The sequence below is a fragment of the Manis javanica genome, chromosome 13 (genome assembly GCF_040802235.1).
Source record: "Manis javanica isolate MJ-LG chromosome 13, MJ_LKY, whole genome shotgun sequence".
NCBI lineage: Eukaryota > Metazoa > Chordata > Mammalia > Pholidota > Manidae > Manis > Manis javanica.
Window position 1 is genome coordinate 95401508 of NC_133168.1, and position 20857 is coordinate 95422364.

General features: G+C 57.0%; 1 protein-coding gene across 9 annotated transcripts; it reads left to right on the top strand.

Moving 5' to 3' along the window:
• Positions 1-56: 56 nt before the first annotated feature.
• Positions 57-20359, top strand: PNPLA6 (patatin like domain 6, lysophospholipase). 9 transcript variants are annotated; one of them, XM_037018080.2, is made up of 35 exons: positions 57-199; positions 526-603; positions 1218-1420; positions 1758-1842; positions 1992-2074; positions 2249-2346; positions 3980-4120; positions 4209-4368; positions 4660-4740; positions 4941-5069; positions 5459-5539; positions 5648-5810; positions 6078-6161; positions 6448-6557; positions 6679-6858; positions 6941-7018; positions 10666-10871; positions 11087-11218; positions 11300-11423; positions 11840-11953; positions 12146-12221; positions 13583-13726; positions 13919-13982; positions 14269-14437; positions 14619-14801; positions 14973-15091; positions 15227-15383; positions 15623-15739; positions 15821-15890; positions 16320-16436; positions 18203-18504; positions 19347-19463; positions 19667-19763; positions 19880-19989; positions 20107-20359. In XM_037018080.2, exons 3-35 carry the CDS (start codon positions 1394-1396, stop codon positions 20179-20181), a joined length of 3993 nt encoding a protein of 1330 aa, XP_036873975.2. In that variant the 5' UTR covers positions 57-199; positions 526-603; positions 1218-1393; the 3' UTR covers positions 20182-20359. The 9 variants fall into 9 exon arrangements, with proteins under 9 accessions (XP_036873975.2, XP_036873977.2, XP_073076527.1 ...); XM_037018082.2 differs by having other exon boundaries at positions 13586-13726; XM_073220426.1 differs by having other exon boundaries at positions 139-200; positions 528-603; positions 1353-1420.
• Positions 20360-20857: the final 498 nt, after the last annotated feature.

The following is a 20857-nucleotide window of genomic DNA, read 5'->3' on the forward strand; positions in this document are numbered from 1 at the left end:
CTCGTTCTCATTTTTAGCGGGAGGGGCGTTTCCTGCGCAACCGGTCTCCTGTCTCTTTAAGAAGTGCGACCTTCCGAAGATGGCGGGGGGCGGGGCCGCGGCGCGCCCTACGGCAAATAATTTAAAGGGGCCGCACCAGCGGTCCCGGGCTGAACGCCGGCGGTATTGACGCAGAGTGGACCCCGGCTGCGGCCCGTGGGTGAGTCCGGGTTTCTGTCGCGTCTTCACAGGCGTCCGCGGCCCTTCGGGAGTCATTAGCGAGCCCTCAGCTTTCCCACATCTATCCTCCTCCGATTCCCGGTAGTCCCCGACTTTCTGATGCTCCCGTCCCCCAGTTGCCAGCAGGTGTTTACGCTCCGGTAGCCAGGTGTACCCTAGGGTGGAAGAGGGGACTAGTCCCCATGAATTTTCCAGGTAATGTTTCAAGGGCCCAGTGAGTCCCCCAAATTTCCGTTAGTATTCTAGCGGCGCCACATCCTCAGCCTGCCAGAAAAGTCCAAGTAATATTCCAGCATTCCTCCCTAGGCCCGCTCGAACGACCCGAGGGACGTGCCCACTCAGCTCCCGGTTTTCTTGGTAACAGTCCAGTATTCCTCAGAATCAGTAAGTTTCCAGTGACCCCCACCCCCCACCCTTGATCCCAGCGTGTCTGGTTACGTCTCCCAGCAATGGCTCCAGCATCGCTCTCGACGTCCCAGTGATGCTCCGCACTGCCAGAGACCCAATAACTTTACTAAAACGAGACAGTAAATCTCCAGCATTAACCAGGAACACCTTGAGAGCCCACCCCACTCCGAGCGTCTCAGGGTCCTTCCGACACCTCGGCCGCGCCCCAGGACCCCAGTGTGGCAGCTCCCGGCAGCACTTCCGGGGTCAGGTTTGGGCCGGGAGCCGGGCGTCTCCCTGACCCCCTGGCTTGCGGGCCTCAGTTTTCGGCTGGGGTACGGGAGTGCGGCCTAAGGTTCAGTGGGTCAGGATTAATCAGTCCCTCAGATTAGAAGCCGGGGAGAGGGCCACTTGTGGGAGGGATCCGTGCCCTTCGAAGACCCACAGCAGCGCTGGCTGCTGACAGTGGGTGTCCCGCCGGTTGTCCTTTGGCCCCAAGGTGGGTCTGGACAGGTAGGCCTGGTGAAGGGAGCCAGGCGGGAAGCCAAGGACCAGTCTCACTCCCAAGAATGGGCCGCGAGATCAACCTGCCCCACCCCTCTACTCCGCAGCGCCCCCCAAGCGGTCCCCAGACCGGCGGGTACTAAGAGGCAGGGCTTGTGCTGAGGGGCAGGGCTTGCGGCAGAGGAGGGGCGGGCCCACAGTGAAGACTTGCACGGGTTCCTCCTGCCCCGCATTTCCCCAAGACTCCAGACTTCCAGACCTGCCGCCCACCCTGAAGCATCCGATGGAGGCTCCGCTGCAAACAGGAATGGTAAGGGCTGGTGGGTGTGTAGCACTGCGAGGACTACTAATCCCGACATGCTCAGCGCACACCATGCGGTCCCGCGAGAACTCGGCTGCGTCTGTGCAGGCGTTACTACGTTTCCCGGCGTGCATCACCGGCCGCCGAGCCGTTGGGAAGAGTTTCGCCCCCAGGGAGGGAGCCACGCCAGCCCATCCTGCTGATGGGGATATCGAGGCCTGGCCCAACTGGCACCTCCTTGGGGGCGAACTTGACGGAGTGGGATGGGGCATGGGGCGTCCTGGCCCCCAGGGAGGGCTCGGTGGGGCGAGTATGCGATGCGCAGCCAGTGCCTTTCGTCCCGCAGGTGTTGGGCGTGATGATTGGGGCTGGAGTTGCGGTGGTCACGGCCGTGCTCATCCTTCTGCTGGCGCGGAGGCTTCGCGTGCCGAGTGAGGACCCGGAGGGCCCCTCTGGGAAGGCTGCAGGGTGGGGAGCTGGAATGCTCGCGTCCCTGAGGTAGTAGAGACGCGGTTTGCGGCACTCCGATCTGGTGGAGTCTGCGCAGTGCTCAGAGTCACCCTCTCCCCACTGATCCCAGAAACTCCAGCTCCGGATGGACCGCGGTATCGATTCCGGAAGAGGGACAAAGTGCTTTTCTATGGTCGTAAGATTATGCGGAAGGTGAGTCTAGGACCCCCTGGGGCGCCGCTGACCATACCGAGGCCCTGCCCGTTTCCTTGTTACATATCTCAGTAAGCCCACCACCTTCCTTGATTAAGCACCTCTGGGTCTCCCCCACTCTTCCCGAAGGTCTGAACTGGCAGTTGATCCTTCTCCTATCCTTAATCTTCCCAGGTATCACAATCCACTTCCTCCCTGGTGGATGCCTCCGTCTCCACCACTTCCCGGCCACGCATGAAGAAGAAACTTAAAATGCTCAACATTGCCAAGAAGTAAGGCTGTGCTGGGTGGACCTGGCTTTGGGAGCTATCTCAGGGGCCTTTGGAGTGATCTGCACACACTGAAGGGTGTATCTCTGGGTTCTTTGAACCCCACAGACTGTTTTGGTAGTCTTCCCACATCAGAGGCACCTTCTCAGAGATGTCCCACTGGACAGGGTGTCTCTGGGGTCTCTGCCCGCTAAGGGGCTATCTCAATGATGTTTCCCTGCCGCATGGGTATCTCTGTTATTTGGTCTCCATCAGTATGTCAGACACATTGTCATTCATGTAAGGGTCTACATCTGGGGTTCCCGTGCAGACTACTCCCTGTGTCTCCCCACACGAGAAGTGCCAGACTGGGAAAATCTCAAATGTCTCTTATCTTCTGGGGGGCTATCTCTAGCTTTTGTTCTGTAGGTTTTATCTCAGCAATCTCTCTACATCAGAAAGCATCTCTCTATGTCCCCTACCTTGGAGTTCTTCCCACTCTAAGAAGCCAGCTCAAGGGCTTCTGTTCTCCCAGGAGTTGCTTCAGGAATCTTCTTGCACTAGAAACATAGGAAGGACATGTCAGGGGTCCAAGGGTTACATCAGGAAATCTGAGAAAGGCTCTCCCAGGGATCCTTCTAAGTGGGGAGCTGACTCGGGGGTCTCCTGACCTCATGGGGCCTACTTGAATGTCTCAAGCATGTTTTCACACTAAGGGGTCATCCCAGGGCTGCCTGTGATCAGCAGATTTGTTACATGTGCTATCACACAGCTTTTTATGGTTTGGGCAGGAGGGCTGCCTCTGAATTGTCATGTCCCCCCACATCATGGGGGCTATCTCAGTGTCCGCCTGCCCTGTAGGAGCTGCCTTGGTACCATGACCTTCACAGGGCATCTCAGCTCCCTTTGACCTGGGCAAGGGCTGGCCCAGGGACCTCCCTGATCAGGAGAGGAGCTATATCTGGACTTCTCTATATCGTGGCGTTGGACTCGGGTCTGCTCCTACTACAGTGGTTGGTGTCAAGAGTCTTCTGACCATCAGAGGGGCTAGCTCGTGTTTTTATGTAACATAGGAGGAAAGACTATCCCAGGGATCTTCACAAAGAACATTCTAGGCTGTATCTGGGGTCCCTTCATGTATCAGAAGCTACTTCTAGGGTCTGTCTACAGTAGGGAGAGTTTGAGGAGTAAAGCTGCAGTTACTGGCAAGACTGGCTCAGGGCTTCCATGATGGGCAGAGGTGCTGTTTCTGGGGTCTGTCCACATCTTGGAAGTATGTCAGGGGTCTGCCTAACTGCAGGGTGATCTCAGCGGCCTGTGACTAGCGAAGGAGCGAATTCAGGGTTTTGCATCAGAGGTCAGCAAACTTCTTGTGTGAAGTGCCATATAGTACATATCTTGGGCTTTGAAGGCCTAAGATGTGTTGTAACAACTATGTTGTAACAAATCAACTCTGCTGTTGAGTGAAAGTGGTCACAGACAATAATTAAGTGAATGAACATGGTTGTGTGCCAATAAAACTTTATTTATAAAAACCAGTGTAAGGCCAGAATTTCCTGACCCCTGTTCTTTGTGAGCCTGGAGGGGAAGGCTCTGTGGGAGTCCCAGGCCTGCCTGAGTCCTCTCTCTGCGCCCCCCTGCACCCTTCTCCTACCAGGATCCTGCGCATCCAGAAAGAAGCTCCCACACTGCAGCGGAAGGAGCCCCCACCCTCAGTGCTGGAGGCTGACCTGACGGAGGGTGACCTGGCCAACTCCCACCTGCCCTCTGAGGTGCTCTACATGCTCAAGAATGTCCGGTCAGTATCAGGGTGCAGGCGGGGGGCTGCAGAATCGGGGACCTGACCTGACCGGCTTAGTTGCCCCTCCCCTTTCCCCCTCCAACAGGGTGCTGGGCCACTTCGAGAAGCCGCTCTTCCTGGAGCTCTGCCGACACATGGTCTTCCAGCGGCTCAGCCAGGGTGACTATGTCCTCCGGCCGGGCCAGCCAGACGCCAGCATCTACGTGGTGCAGGAGGGGCTGCTGGAGCTCTGTTTGCCAGGACCTGTGAGTGGACCTCCCCAAGGGTAGCAGTCCTTGGGTCAGGAGGGTTGAAGGTCTTCTGAGATGTGTCGGCAGGAGTCAGGAACAGATGCCCAAGGGTGTCTGAAGTGGTCCACGGTCACGGTTAGTGACGGCCAGGAAGAGGATGCTCATCGTTATGACCGCAGGGTTCTGGGATCGAGGGTCAGTGATCACCGGGTGGGTGAGGGTGAGGGCCAGTGGCACGATCAGGGGGCGGACTTCCCATTGGCAGTGCCAAGGCAGCCCTGGTCAGCGGCCCCCCACCATTCTCAGGACGGGAAGGAGTGTGTAGTGAAGGAAGTGGTCCCCGGGGACAGCGTCAACAGCCTTTTGAGCATCCTGGATGTCATCACTGTGAGTGACCAGTTGGTGTGGGGGGCAGGGAGGCTGGGTTCAAGGACATACCCAGTGGGCTGGGTTGGAGAGGTCACCTGGAGGGCCCCAATCCCTGACAGGTCCCTGAGGTTGTGGGTGGTCTGTCGAGAAGGGTTGGAGGGGGCAATGGGAAAGCTACAACCCCTGCCCTTGATTCTTCCCATTCCCCCACCTCCCAGGGTCACCAGCACCCCCAGCGGACGGTGTCTGCCCGGGCTGCCCGCGACTCCACAGTGCTGCGGCTGCCGGTGGAGGCCTTCTCCACCGTCTTCACCAAGTACCCCGAGAGCCTGGTGCGCGTGGTGCAGGTCAGCGGCCTTTGACCTTCTTCCACCGACCCCAGGGGGGGCCGGGACTCCGCAGCCAGCAGGAGCTCAAGCTGTGCTTATCTGCCCAAACAGCCGCCTGGGGCCTCCTTGACTCCTCCCATTAGGCATCTCCGCTCCCCCACCCCCGCCCCTAGGCTTCTGTCACGTGATTGTGGATGTCTCCCTGCTCCCTTCCTGTCCCTGCAGCCCCTTACTACTCCTGACCTTGACCTTCGCTCTGCCCCATCTCCTGTTTCCCTGCTTCCCATCCTGGCCTCTCACCCCCTTAACTGCTTTGTTTCAACTTTCACCGGGCTCACCCTTTGGTCCTTGGCGCCATCCATTGTGGCCACGCCCCTCAAAGCAGCCCCCTGTTCCCGCCTCCGCAGATCATCATGGTGAGGCTGCAGCGGGTCACCTTCCTGGCGCTTCACAACTACCTGGGCCTGACCAACGAGCTGTTCAGCCACGTGGGTTGCACAGGAGGCCCAGGGGGCTGGGCGGGTGGGGGTGTGCCCCGTGCCTCGGGAGACTCCGTGCCTCGGGAGACTCGCTGCGAGGGTGCTCTCTGCCCCCAGGAGATCCAGCCACTGCGCCTCTTCCCCATCCCCGGCCTCCCAGCCCGCACAAGCCCGGTGCGTGGTTCCAAGTCGGCGGCCAGCACCTCGGCTATCGAAGAGCCAAGGGAGACCCCTGGCCGGCCACCAGACCCCACCGGGGCCCCACTGCCTGGACCTGCAGGTAGCTGAGGTGACCCCTGCCTGGGCCTCTCCCCGCCTCTGCCTCCCAGTCTCTCTCTCCGTTCCTCAGAGACTCCTGCCTGCCCCTGCCCATTCCCCCAGGGACATCTGGCCCCAGCCCCTGAGAGCCATTGCAATAACTTTGCCTGGTCCTCCAGGCCTCGGGGGCTTGGACCCCTCCCAGACCCCTGTCAGACCCCCCCACCCCAAACTGAGGTCTCGGCTTGGCGCTCTGAGGGGTGGGTGCCTGAACACATGTCTTCCCCAGGGAACCCAGTGAAGCCTACGTCCCTGGAAGCCCCATCTGCCCCCCTGCTGAGTCGCTGCATCTCCATGCCAGTGGACATCTCAGGTTTGGGGCACCGGATAGAGAGGGGGCAGCAATCAAGCTTCTGGGTTTGAATGCAGGCCTGCCAATCTTGATTTTTCTCCCCTGTGAAATGGGAACCCTGGCAACACTTTCTCTCGTGGCTTTTTGTGGGTGCTCACGGAGATGGTGTTCTCCCAGCTGTGGCGGGGATTCCAAGGGAGAGTTTAGTGATTGATTAGTCATGTCTGCATGGATATGGCATTCAGCAGGGAGGTCAGCTGGGGCCACTCTCATCTTTATTGCTTTTATGGCCCCTTGCCCACCACAGGCTTGCAAGGTGTCCCCCGCTCAGACTTTGACATGGCATATGAACGGGGCCGAATCTCCGTGTCCCTTCAGGAAGAGGCCTCAGGGGGGCCCCAGGCAGTGCTGGCTCGGGTAAGGCCCTGCCTTCTCCCTACCCCTCCCTGTGCCCTCCCAGGCCACTGGCCGGTGGTGGACTCCCCTGAGGAGGAAGGTCAGGTAGGAGCACAGAGATCACAGGCCTTGCCCCATTCAGTCCCCCACTCAGGAACCCCGGGAGCAGCCAGCAGGTGCCTGTGAGTACACGGAAGCCAGCAACTTCTGTGAAGACGAGTCAGCCACCGGTGGCTGCCCCTTCGGGCCCTACCAGGGCCGCCAGACAAGCAGCATCTTTGAGGCAGCGAAGCGGGAGCTGGCCAAGCTGATGCGGATTGAGGTGGGTGGCTGAGGGGGCCTTGGGGATGGAACTGGGGGTCGGGAAGCCTGGCTGGGCAAGTCTCACCTTTCTTCCTCCCCAGGACCCTGCTCTCCTGAACAGCCGGGTCTTACTGCATCATGCCAAAGCTGGCACCATCATTGCCCGCCAGGGGGACCAGGTGAGACTGACCCCTGACCTCTAATCATGCAACTCTAACCCAAGACCTCTCTGATCTCTGACCCTTGCATTGTGACCCTATGTGTAGATATCTCAGTCTATGCTTTCCAACCCCTGACCCTCAGAACCTCTTACTCTGACCCTCAGCCCTCCTGCCCCATGTCCTTCGGACCTATTGACCTTTCACCTACAATCCCTGAGCCTTTTACCTTAGGGCCCCAACCCCTAGATCTCTCTTCCCTGCCCTGGCCTTTCATGCAACTTCTGTTTTCTGGCCTTTCAGTCCAGCTCTATGCTCGGAAGCTCTTTGTCGACTCCAGTCCTGGGTCCCTTCCAGGATGGGAGCTCGGTAGATGTGTGCAGATCAGAATCTGGACGTGAGGCCGCGAACCAGCCCCAGGAGCTGGCTTTCGCTGCCTTCCAGCAGCACCCAGAAGGGACAGCAAATTGTATCCCAGTTCCCTACATTCTCCAAATGGGAAGCTGAGACCTACTCATGGTCTCGTAGTCCAGAAGCACAGGGGAGGGTTCTGGACAGAGGGGGCCGAAGTTGAAGTGCAGACACTGCCCTGACACCCTGTGTGACCTTGGCTGAATCATCCAGAAAGTTCTCAGCTTTCTCATCTAGGGAATGGAGGTGCTAACAGTTGACTAGGATTGTTGCGAGGATTAACGTGGAGATGGCTCTGAGCTGCCTAGGGTTTACAAGGATGACCAGCCCTGGGCTGGAACAGGGGTTGGCGTGGGGGTGGCTTTCCTGTTATCTGGCTGGGATATCATTCTGTCATTTGACCAGTGGATTCAACTATCACTTCAAAAGGGTGCACTCTTTTCTGCAGAGGAAGTTGGGTGGAGCTTCTGCCAGCTGTTTGTGGTATTTGGGGGACAGGCAGGTTGAGGCAGTGTGGTCACACCATGGCTTTTGCAGGGGGCCCCTGGATCCTTACTTATTTGGGAAACTTGGGCTCAGCCCAGCCGCCCAGCCTGCTAATGGGCCAAGCAGATCTGCAGCTACTTGAGGCTCCTTGGGCCCTCAGGACTTTGTTAGGGACATTACTTTGCTATGCCTTCTTTTGAAATTTAACACCAGTGGTTTTCAACAGGGGGCACTTTTGCCCCCCTCCCCAGGGGACATGTGGCAAAGCAGAGACTTTTATTGATTTGCAGGGTTGCTACTTAGTGAGCAGAGGCCAGAGATGCAAGAATGCACAGGATAGCCCCTGCCGCAAAGAATTACCTAGTTCACAATGTCAGTAGTGCCAAGGTTGGGAAACTCTGCTTTATACAAATATTTCCCAAAGTGTGTTTCATGGAACACCTTTATCACAATGGTCAAATAGGTTTGGGTACTGCTGTTTGTTTTATCCCTTCATGAAAGCTTTTAGTGAGTATTATGAGTGTATTCAAGGCTCTTGAGAAGTCCTGCAGTGAACAAGCATGCTTCCCAATATGACGAGTGTCACCCTAATATTAGTAACTCCCACTTATATTCTAAACAATGGTCTGGAAATTCTGTCTTGGAAACTTCCAGCATGCGTATCTGTCTCCTGGGGCCCCTTCTCAGGGGGTCCCCGCAGTGTTCCGGTGCTCACTGAGGCTTTGTGGGGTACCAGACGGGTTTATGGGTTGCATGAGGAAGGAGTCTGTCTCTGGGAAGTTTCAGTTTCTCATTCATAAAAACATGGAACAGATGGGTGTCTGGCTGGGCAGGCCAACCCTAGAGGAGAGGGGCACGCACATATACTGAGTTTGCTGGGTCCCCTGTGCTGCCTGCCCCAGAGGCAGGAAACACCTATGGCGTCCCTGCCCTGGGGAAACCCACAGTTCTGACAAATGTTACACTCAGAGGATTACACAAATTCTTGTAAAATCGTTATGTGCTCAGTGCTTACATGTAAGATGTTCTCAGCTCTACAAAATCTGTCTTAGGCAGGGCAGCGCCTCTGCAGAAGTGGCCTCCAGCTGAGGAGGAAAGGTGGGGAAGGATTGACCAATTGGTGCAAGGGGGAGGAAAGAGCTTTCTAGGAAATAGCTTGTGCAAATATCCTGTGGTGAGAAGAGAGGTTGATCTCTAGGAAACAAAAGAAGTCGACAGGGATGGGGTGGCACAAGGGAGCCAGGGGCAAAGGGGATTTTTAAATATTTCTCAGTGGTAGTTTTATAGAGATGCAATTCACATACAATGCAATTCACCCAGGAGAGTACAATTCAGTGGTTTTTTTGTACATTCACAGAATTGTACAACCATCACCACTATCGATTTTAGAACACTTTCATGACCTCATGAAGAAATCTCATATCCTTTAGTTATCAACCTCCTACTTCTGAGCTGAGCAGCACATATATCTATATTCCTGTTAAGCCCCCAAGGCAGACATTATTAATGGATCACCATCCCCAACAGCCTTAAGCAATTCCTAATCTTGTGTTCCTATAGATTTGCCTGTCCTAGACACTACATATAAATGGAATCACATGCTCTGTCCCTTTGCCCCTGGCCTCTCTCACTGAGCATGAGGTTTTCCAGCTACATCAGTGTTGGTGCATCACTCCTTTTTGACTGAATAATTGGTTGTATCTGTCTACCACATTCATCACTTGATGGACAGTTGAGTGATTTCCACCTTTTGGCTATTAGGTGTAATGCTGCTCTGAATGTTCTTGTACAAATTTTTATGGGATGTATGTTTCCATTTGTGTTGGGTATATATATCCAGGAGTTAAATCCTGGGTCACAGGCAACTGTGTCTTTCACTCTGCAGACTGTTTTGGGCTGTAGCCAGACTCTTTTCTGAAGCGGCTGCACCGTTCCATTCCCACTTGCAGTGTGTGAGCCTTCCAATTTATCTGTGTCCCATCCAACACTTTCTAATTCTAGACATCTTAGTACATATGACATGGCATCTCATTATGGTTTTGATTTGCATTTCCCTAATGACTAATGATTTTGAGCATTTTTTCACGTGCCTATTGGCCTTTCGTAAATCTTCTTTGGAGAAGTGTCTGTTGAGAGCTTTTGTGCTCTTTTTGAATTGTCTTTTTATTACTGAGTTGTAAGAATCATATATTCTGTATACAAGACTCATAGCAGATGCATGATTTGCAAATATTTTCACCCATTCTATGTGTCGTCTTTTCAAACATTTTTAGTTTTGATTAAGTCCAATTTATCTACTTTCTTTTGCTCTTCATGTTATGATGTCATATCCAAGACTCCATTGCCAAATTCAAGATCATGAAGACTGGCGTCTCTATTTTCTTACAACAATTGTATTGTTTTAGCTCCTACCATGGCTTTGATCCATTTTGACATAGTATAAGGTAAGGGCCATGTGGCTGTCCAGTTGCCCAATACAAGCAAAGACAATTTAAGCTCAGCCTCGGCCCAGTGTAGCCAGCCATTGCAGCTTCTTGCTGGCTATGTTGAAAAGAATTCATGGGCTTCTGCATGAGCTCAGTTTGGTGATCCATTAGCAATGTCTGCCCCAGGTGCCGAATAGTAATATAAACATGCTGCTCAGCTCAGAGCAATCCAAAGCCTTCACTGCCTCCCCTAACTTGTCCTTAACCTTTCCTATGGAGGATATTGATCTGAGTTGGGGATAGGAGTGTTGCCCCTGTGCCCAGCTCCTGGCCCCTGTCCCACAGGACGTTAGCCTGCACTTTGTGCTCTGGGGCTGCCTGCATGTCTACCAGCGCATGATTGACAAGGCTGAGGACGTGTGCCTGTTCGTGGCCCAGCCTGGGGAGCTGGTGGGACAGCTGGCAGTGCTCACTGGAGAGCCCCTCATCTTCACCCTACGAGCCCAGCGCGACTGCACTTTCCTGCGGATCTCCAAGTCGGACTTTTATGAGTATGGCAGGGCCCATTGTTGGGTGGGAGGGGCACTGGAGGGTCATAAGCCAACTCTTCTGCCCAGGGAAAGGTTATCCCTCTGCAAGCCCAGACGCCTTTCTGGGGCAGATTTAAGCCCTTCCAGCCCCACTTACTGCCCTCCAGGCTCTCACCTGCTGTCTCCACTCCCTAAGAGCTATTTCGGGCCACGCCCAGTACATGATTCCCCTACAGGATTATGCGCGCACAGCCTAGTGTGGTATTGAGTGCCGCGCACACAGTGGCAGCAAGGATGTCGCCCTTCGTGCGCCAGATGGACTTCGCAATCGACTGGACTGCGGTGGAGGCGGGACGCGCGCTGTACAGGTGCAGCCCTCGCCTCCAACTTGCCATTTAGGCCCTGCCTAGGCCCAGGCCCTGACCCTTCTGACCCACCCCACACCCCAGGCAGGGTGACCGCTCAGACTGCACCTACATCGTGCTGAATGGGCGGCTCCGTAGTGTCATCCAGCGAGGCAATGGCAAAAAGGAGCTGGTGGGCGAGTACGGCCGTGGAGATCTCATCGGGGTGGTAAGCAACGCCCCACTTGTGTCCTCTGATCTCCCCCAAGGCCATTTTCCCCGCTCCTCCCAACAAACACATTCCCGGTCATCAGATGATGCGGAGGCCCCGACTTCTGACCTCGCCCATCCACTTTCCCCAGATCCTTTCGTAGGGCCGGGATCAGGGGCAAGCTCATTGCGTAGTGAGTCTGATCTGACTCTGCCCCCAGACCTTTCTTCATCAGTGGAGGAGACCCCCGCCTGGGGTGGATGCCTGTCCTCTCCCACTCCACAGAACCCTAGTGGGTAGTGAAGCTTTGGTTTTCGCCATCTCCCTCTTGGAGACTGGGTACCGCTGCTTCTCTGCACCCATGGTCAACCTCCCACTTATCTTTCCGGGGCCTCCTCGCTCAAGCAGCCCTAGTCATACACATGGGCCCCCAGGTGGAGGCGCTGACACGGCAGCCACGCGCTACAACAGTGCACGCTGTGCGTGACACAGAGCTGGCCAAACTCCCCGAGGGCACCCTGGGCCACATCAAACGCCGATACCCGCAGGTACTGCTGGACGCGTCCTGGGCTGGCCTCACAGGGGCGGGGCGCCAGGGGGTGGAACCATAGGAAGGAGGCGAAGCCGCCCGCCCACTGAGTGCGGGGCTTTGGGGACCAGGACCCAGTAAGAGGAGGGAAAGTGGGACTCGCACAGTTGCTGCTGTAGTCTCACTGGACCGCCGGTCCCCAACGCCCCAGGTTGTGACCCGCCTCATCCATCTCCTGAGCCAGAAAATCTTGGGGAATTTGCAGCAGCTGCAAGGACCCTTTCCAGGTGATAACAGGCCGCCCCTGGGAATGCTGGGAGATGTAGTCCTATCGAGAACACCGCGGGAGATGGAACCCCAAACCCACAGCATGGTGGGGAACAGTCCCGCTTGTAAACCACGCTCTGGGCGGGCCTTGGGGCCGGAAGTGGAATCCGGGTCTCGGTGTATGCTGGTGGATAGAGTTCGGATTCCTAGGCATGCCGTGAAGCAGTCGGAGACTCAGGTGTGCTAGTTAGTGGTATCCAAAGTCTCAGTCGAGCTGAGGGGCGGAGTCTTTAGGGGTGAGCTTGGTTCTGGGTGTCAGGGCCTTCTTGGGGGGATGGAGTCCACTTCCCAAACACTGAAAAAGGAAGTTCCTTTTTCAGACCAGAGTATGCTGGGAAATGGAGTTCATGAGCCGGTGTTTGGTACCTAGGGCATGTTGGGAAGTGCCTTCTGAAGTTGCCGGCATGCTGGGAGATGTGGTTTTCTGTCCAGCACCTGCTGGAAGATGTAGCTTTGCAGAGTTAGGTACACTGGGGAGTAAGGGCGGGAGGTTCTATGTTACGGCGACCCGACCCTGGGCCAGCTCTGCTACCTCCATATCCCTTTTCCCCCAGGGGCTTCTGCCTTCACCCCACCATATGAATCCCTGGGGTGGTGGCCAGGGTGACCCGTGGCCAAGAACCACCCCCACGCCCAGGACCTTAGCCCGGAGAGGGAAGGTTTTTCTGAACTGAGACGAGACAGATGGCATGGGACCAGGCATTGAGGAGAACTGCCAAAGCCCTGCACGCAGGGTTTAGTGGTTTTGAAACACCTCGAGGAGGAAAATGAGCAAGGAGGAGAAACAGGGGAGGGGACAGGTCAGTAAGAGTAGGGGAAGGACATGTGGGCTTGTGCGGACTGTTAGGGGATGCGGCTGGAGGGGAGGAGGCAGTGAGAGGCCCGGGCAAGAGACAGAGGGTAAGGGCCTAGGGTAGAGTGTCAGTGGAGAACCTGGGAAGCCGTATATAGACCCAAAGTGTGTGGGTTTCTGTCTAGCTTTGTGTTCAAATCCTTTCAGTGAACGGGGCACCAAAGCCAGAAAGGTGTAGGAGCATGGATCCATCCCTGCAGACACGGTGGAGAATCGGAACAGTTGTGGGGTTGTGTAACAGACCCCGTTGAGGAGATTAAGGCCAAAACTGAGGGCTCCACTGGCCAGATCCAACCAAAACGGGACATGGATGTGGCTGTGGGTTCAGGATGGGGACCATGATTTCTGCTATGGCTTTGTTTGCCTCTGCTGGAGGATGCCTCTGCCTTGCAGGGGTTTCTCAGAAGGAGGTGGTAGGTCTCTCCAGACATAGCACTGCACAGCATATCTCCTCCATTGGGGTCTCAGCAGGCTCGGGGCTAGGCGTCCCCCCTCACTCGGAGCTCACCAACCCAGCCAGCAACCTGGCAACAGTGGCGGTCCTGCCCGTGTGTGCTGAGGTGCCCATGGTGGCCTTCACTCTGGAGCTGCAGCACGCTCTGCAAGCCATTGGTCAGTCGGGGACGGGGGCGGTGCATGAGAGCAGGCCATTGGTCTGGGGAGGACCCAATGGATGTGGGCGGGGCACTCGCCAATAAGTAGAGATGCCTGCGTGGGGGGTGGGGGTGGGAGTCATTGTTTTGTGGCAGACGCCCCCAGCTCCGTGGACCTGGGCTCCTGACCCCCTTCCTTCCCCATCCCCAGGTCCCACGCTCCTCCTCAACAGTGACATCATCCGGGCCCGCCTGGGGGCCTCTGCCCTGGACAGGTGTGTGTTGGGGTGTGGAGTGGAGGGAGATGGTGAGAGAGAAGCTTCAAGCCTAGTATTCTTTCAGTTCTGACTGAGTTCTAGGCTGTGACCTGAGGAGCATGTGCCCCCATCCACCTAGTCAGTTGGGAGACAAGGGGGTGAACCTGCCCCAGGAGCACACAGGCACAATATGGGGGCCTGGGTGTCTAGGGCCCCTTCCCCCCAGCAGTAGAGCTACATGGTTTCTGGGCAGCATGGGACCCTTGACCAACCCCAGAATAACAGTTGCGCTCCCCCGCCCCAGCATCCAAGAGTTCCGTCTGTCAGGGTGGCTGGCCCAGCAGGAGGATGCGCACCGCATCGTGCTCTACCAGACGGATGCTTCGCTGACGCCCTGGACGGTGCGCTGCCTGCGCCAGGCTGACTGCATCCTCATCGTGGGCCTGGGCGACCAGGAGCCCACCCTCGGCCAGGTCCGGGGACCTTGCACGGTGGCCTTCGCCGACCTCACCCCATGCCCGGCCCTCCTGTGCTAGCGCAGGACCACACGCAGCCTCACCGTGGGGCTAGGTGACCGGGGGACCCCAGCTCGGCCCCGTGTGGGGGGAGGGGAGGACACCGGTGATTGGTGACTTGTCCTCCCACCCCCTGCAGCTGGAGCAGATGCTGGAGAACACTGCGGTGCGCGCCCTCAAGCAGCTGGTCCTGCTGCACCGCGAGGAGGGCGCGGGCCCCACGCGCACGGTGGAGTGGCTCAACATGCGCAGCTGGTGCTCGGGGCACCTGCACCTGCGCTGTCCGCGCCGCCTGTTCTCACGCCGCAGCCCCGCCAAGCTGGTGAGCCTGCGCCTGGAGCTGGGCGATCCGGGAACTGCACTTCTCCAGACCTTCAGGGCGTGGCTTAGAGGCCTGCGAGGCTGGGGCGGTGCCAGGGAGGCCCGGATGTCATCTCCTGCACCCCAGTTCTCATAGATCGTGTCTCTCTTCTCCCCCTACCCCCCATCCCAGCATGAGCTCTACGAGAAGGTTTTCTCAAGGCAGGCAGACCGGCACAGTGACTTCTCTCGCCTGGCGCGGGTGCTCACAGGCAACACCATCGCCCTGGTGCTGGGCGGGGGCGGGGCCAGGTGAGGGGTGGGCCAGCGCGGGGGCGGGACTTGCGTCCTGGGAGCCACTCCACGGGGACTGGCACTATCCTTGCCTGCGGGGGAGACGGGCTTTGGGGTTCCCCAGCGGGTCCCTGGGTCTGCTTTTCCTCACAGGGGCTGCTCACACATTGGAGTGCTGAAGGCTTTAGAGGAGGCGGGGGTCCCTGTCGACCTGGTGGGTGGCACATCCATTGGCTCCTTCATTGGGGCGCTGTACGCCGAGGAGCGAAGCGCCAGCCGCACCAAGCAGCGGGCCCGGGAGTGGGCTAAGGTGTGTGCTGGGGGCAGAGATTCCCCCCAATCCAGGAGCACCCTGAAACCTGATCCCAGAGGGGCTTCTGGGCTTCTGACCTTTTCCTGAGCTCCACCTGGACCTGCCTAGAGATACTTCCAGCATCTTGCGTGACCTCCTAGTGGGTGACCCTAGTCCCTAAGTCCCAGGACCCCTGAAAACCTCCTTGTTAGTGACCCCAAGTGACTCCTGTTTGACTCCCGGCCCTTTACTCCTAGAGCATGACTTCGGTGCTGGAGCCTGTGCTGGACCTCACGTACCCTGTCACCTCCATGTTCACGGGGTCGGCCTTCAACCGCAGCATCCACCGTGTCTTCCAGGACAAGCAGATTGAGGTGAGCACCGCTGCCCGCCCCGCCCCCAACCCTGCTCATGGGAGCCCCTGCTCCGCCCCGTTCTGATCCCTGTCTCTGTAGGACCTGTGGCTGCCGTACTTCAACGTGACCACAGACATCACTGCCTCGGCCATGCGTGTCCACAAAGATGGTGGGTGCCCCCGCCGGCCCCATAGCCCCTGTGGCCGCATGGGGATGGGGTGCAGGGAGGGCAACCAAGTGTCTGGGGCATTAACATGAGTGACCATCACCTTGGCCTGATTGCGGAACACTAACCATCACCCACTAATGCCCCAGAGCCCCAGGTACGTGTGTCCTCTGGGGTGGGGAGCTGGGAGTCTAGTCGGGCACCTCACCCCCTCACGCCATCCCTGCAGGCTGTGTGTGGCGCTACGTCCGGGCCAGTGCCTCCTACTGTCCCTACCTGCCCCCACTCTGCGACCCCAAGGATGGGCACCCGCTGGTGGATGGGTGCTATGTCAACAACGTGCCAGGTCAGCGAGCCCACTGGGCTGGCCGGGCCTCTGAGCATGTCTGAGTGTGTCTGTGCGTGTCTGTGTCTGTGTGTCCTGCCGGGCAGGCTCCCTGTGGCGGTACGTGCGTGCCAGCATGACGCTCTCGGGCTACCTGCCCCCACTCTGCGACCCAAAGGACGGGCATCTCCTCATGGATGGCGGCTACATCAACAACCTGCCAGGCAAGTGACTGCCTGCCCGCTCGTGCACACGAGAGCAGGAGCGTCCATGCGCAGACACACCTGTGCAGGGCTAGGAATGCCTATGCAGTCAAGCAGGTGTACGTGTATGCCTGGGGACAGGAGTGTGTGGAGTTGAAAAGCATGTGCATGCTGTATCAGACAGAAGTGGACACACGCACACACAGATATGCATGCACACACAGAGATACATGGAGATGGGACACTGTTATGCATGCACACCAGCTGCCACGTACTCACGTGTGCTTGCAGAGACTCATGTAGCAGGTATTCACTCATGCTCTGGACAGATGTACATGTTTAGGTACACGTGTTGATGAAATAGGACATGTCTTTGCCTGCTGATCCATCCACACTCACACTGCCTCTCCCTTGAACATGCGTGCATGCACACGCATGCAGACAGGAAGGGCGCCTGCATGACCAAGTTTAGCCATCTTTGTGCCTGCTGACATGTGCAGGGGAGAGGCAGGTGGGTGTGCAACTTAAAACTTCACATTCCCAGCAGCTCACACACACAAGGAGATGTATATGCTGGCTGCACATGCACTCGCAATCCTGTAGGTCAAGAATCAGCAAACCATGCCCGACAGGCCAAATCTGGCCCCTTGCCTAATTTTTTAAAATAAAGTTTTATTGTCTTATAGCCACACTCAATCTGATACTTTGTCTTTGGCTGCTTTTGTGCCACAGTGGCAGGGCTGAATAGTTGTGACAGAGACTGTATGGCCCACAAAGCTGAAATTACTTTCTTTTTGGCCCTTTACAGACAAAGTTTGCCAACTCATGCTGTAGGTGCGCTTTACAGGTAGACGCACTAATGCAGCCGCACCTGTGTGAACAGGTGCACACAAACCCACAGGCGGACAAGCACTAGGGAATGCACGGACGCTATAGTCACGTGGACTGAAATAAACACAGGCCTGGATGCGTGTACAGAGGTGTAGGCACCCCCAGAGGTGTGTGTGTTCACCACCCGCATGGGCAGCTGCACACAGATGATAGGAACGCATGCAGAAGCCCACAGATGGGTGGGCGTGGGCACATGTACCCAAAACCACAAGCTCGTGAGGGGCATGTGCAAAGTCTGATGGAGGCTCGGGGGTCATTGCCAGGATCCCCCAGGCCCACTCAGGGACCCACAGTTGATCGCACAGACATGCAGACAGACCAATGGACACACGTCCTTGCTGTCCTGCTTCCCCAAATCACCTTATCCCTGCTTGCTGCTCTCTGTCCCTGTCTCAGCTCTGATGCCTCTTTTCCCACCTAGATTCTCTCTCCTCCCAGGGCTCTGACCCCCAGTATCCCTTCATCCCTGCACATCTCTGTTGATGTCTATGCCCCCCTGCATTTTCCTCCCCCAGGACTCTTATCTCTTGGCATCTTTATCTCCACATTTCTGTTTTCTCATCCCTGAGCTTCTCTCCATCCCTGATCCCTTCTTCTCTCTTCCCTGGTGTCTTTGTGACCCCTAGTCTCTTCCTTTCACCTCTCTGTCCCCCGTGTGTGTGTCTCACCTCCTGTCTTTCTGTATACCTGACCCTGATTCCCCAGACAAAAAGCTCCAACATAGGACCCCACTTTCTCGACATCATCTTGACCATTTCCTTGCCCTTTGCATGTTGTTTGTGTGGGCTTTTTCTTTGCTTTTTTTTGCATGACTATTTGCATGATGGGACTGGGTTGACCTTCCCTACCCTGGGCCCTGGTGGGAGTCATCTGATGACACCTCCCCGGCCCCACAGCGGACATTGCTCGCAGTATGGGTGCCAAGACGGTCATAGCCATCGACGTGGGGAGCCAGGATGAGACAGACCTCAGCACCTATGGCGACAGCCTGTCTGGCTGGTGGCTGCTGTGGAAGCGGCTCAACCCCTGGGCAGACAAGATTAAGGTACCAGACATGGCGGAGATCCAATCCCGCCTGGCTTATGTGTCCTGCGTGCGGCAGCTGGAGGTCGTCAAGTCCAGCTCCTACTGCGAGTACCTGCGACCACCCATCGACTGCTTCAAGACCATGGACTTCGGGAAGTTCGACCAGATCTATGTGAGCAGCAGGAGCAGTCTGGTGCCAGTGTGGCGGGCCGGCAAAGCTTTACTGCTCAAAGCCCAAAGCAACATGAGGGGGAGGGTTCTAGGGCTCCTTTCCCAGGTGGGATCTGTGAGTAATGGAATGGTGATTGACTTGGGATGTCTGCAGTGTGTGGCAATGGGCTTTGGCTGTGCATGTGCTGCATATGCACTAGTCTCCTATTATGCACCAACTGCACTGTCTGAAATGCCGTCTAGAGATTTCTGATGCCATTTCTACCTCGGTGGGACTGAGAACAGTAATCAGGAAGTAATGTCTGCCACAAGTGCAGGAGAGGGATGTAGCAGTGTATGTCATGTGCCACTGACCCAGAAATACTGTGAACTGACCCTGCCGACTGGAACTTATCAGTAGCTGCTGCCCAGACCCCTGGGTAAAAACGTCTGATGTCCTGTTCTGAGCTCACTGGGAAAGCATGCAAGTGGGATGAGCGATGTCTGTTCTGGGTATGGGAGGTGGTGGTATTTACTGATGACCCACGTACTTGCAGACCTCCAAATAAGCTTGTGCACACCACCATCTCGTGTCATCTGGCACTTGGCACACTGCACGGGGCTGAGTGAAAGAACGTGGAAGGATTTATTGGTAATGTCTGGCAAGGGCACAGGATGGGGAGACGTGAGGATGTGACTCACGTCTGAAATAGGTTGAGTCTCAAATGCCAGTTTCCCTGGACCATCAGACTTTTAAGGGGCAGGGAAGGGGCAGACCAAGTAGGGATAAGCCAAGAAGACAAGGCAGAAAAAATTGGGGGGTGAGGTTTGCAAACATGGCCTCAGCCCCCTTGTTTCCTGCAGGACGTGGGCTACCAGTATGGGAAGGCCGTGTTTGGGGGCTGGAGCCGGGGAGACATCATTGAAAAGATGCTCACAGACCGGCGGTCTGCCGACCTTAACGAGAGTCGCCGTGCTGATGTAAGCCCGTGCCCTCTCCTGGCAGGGCCACTCTGACCACAGACATTCCCCCCAAAAACTCAGATGCCCCCAGACCTCCCTGGATTTAGCTGAGCCACCAAGGCCAGAAAGCTCCCCCAGGATCTCCTAGCCCTTAAAACACCACTGGGCCCTGAGACCAAGGACCCCAGGACCCCGGAGACCCTCATGCCCACCACCCACAGGTGCTGGCCTTCCCCAGCTCTGGCTTCACGGACTTGGCGGAGATCGTGTCCCGGATTGAGCCACCCAAAAGCTATGTTTCTGACGGCTGCGCTGATGGTGAGGGGCCGCGGGCACCCTCAGGAGGGTGGGGCTGGTCCTGCGGTCAGGGGGAAATGGCTGGAGATGTCAGGCCAGCCTGTGCCCCTCACCTCCCCCCTGCTGCCCGGTTGCAGGGGAGGAGTCCGATTGCCTGACAGAGTATGAGGAGGACATGGGACCCGACTGCTCCCGGGACGAAGGGGGCTCCCCTGAGGGCGCAAGCCCCAGCACTGCCTCCGAGATGGTAAGAGATGGCAGCCCAAGGCCCCCATGAGGCGAGGGGACACAGCCGACGTGTGCTGCCGCGTACCGGTGCCCCATACTGTGTGACGCGTGTGTGGGGGGCACTCCTGTCCCGCAGGAGGAGGAGAAGTCCGTTCTCCGGCACCGACGCTGTCTACCGCAGGACCCTCCCAGCTCGGCTGCCGATGCCTGAGGACTTAGAGAGGGACCCCCTGGGGTGGGCCCTGCGGGGTGGCTCCCTTTCCCTCTGTCTGCTGCTATGCCTGTGACCCGCTGGGTCCACACACTGGACTGCCCTGTCCCCAGGGGAGGGGTCTGCTGCATTGATGGCACTTGATCAGGCACTCCCAATAAACCTTCCCCTCCCAGAAGAGGCCTCATGTCATCTTTGGGTTCTGTGGCACGTCACCCCACCTGCCATGCTCAGGACGGCTGGAGCTGGGGCCTGAGACAGTTGAGCTGGTCACAACCCATGGGCCAGACTCAGACCCAGCTTCCCCCACTGGGTTCCCACTCAGTGCTGGCTCCAGACCACAGGGCTTCCGGATGCCACATGCACCCCATGAGGATCAGAGATGCTTTTGGGTGCCTATCCTGGCACCCCTCATTTTCCCTGCTGGGATCCCACAGCCTCTGCCCCTTGGCTGGACCTACTGTGTGCAGGCATTCTGTTTCTTCTGTGTTTCTACTGTGTGCACTGCTGATACCCTCTGCACACGCAAGCATGTGCACACAATTACATGCACATGGCTTAAGAACTTTCAGGGACTCCCAGCCAACAGTGCCCCTACTGTGTGCTGCGGTAGGGGCACCTGGTCACTGCCCCTGCCACATACTGGACCAGAGTGGGGACTTGGCAAAGAGTGTGC

Excerpts from the sequence above, each read along its gene's own strand:
- PNPLA6 (XM_073220422.1), top strand. The coding sequence starts at position 1,614 with ATGGGGATATCGAGGCCTGGCCCAACTGGCACCTCCTTGGGGGCGAAC. Across the intron at positions 6,859-6,940 it reads CCAAGCTGATGCGGATTGAG|GACCCTGCTCTCCTGAACAG; the intron begins GTGGGTGGCTGA and ends CTTCCTCCCCAG. Across the intron at positions 19,764-19,879 it reads TTCTGACGGCTGCGCTGATG|GGGAGGAGTCCGATTGCCTG; the intron begins GTGAGGGGCCGC and ends GCCCGGTTGCAG.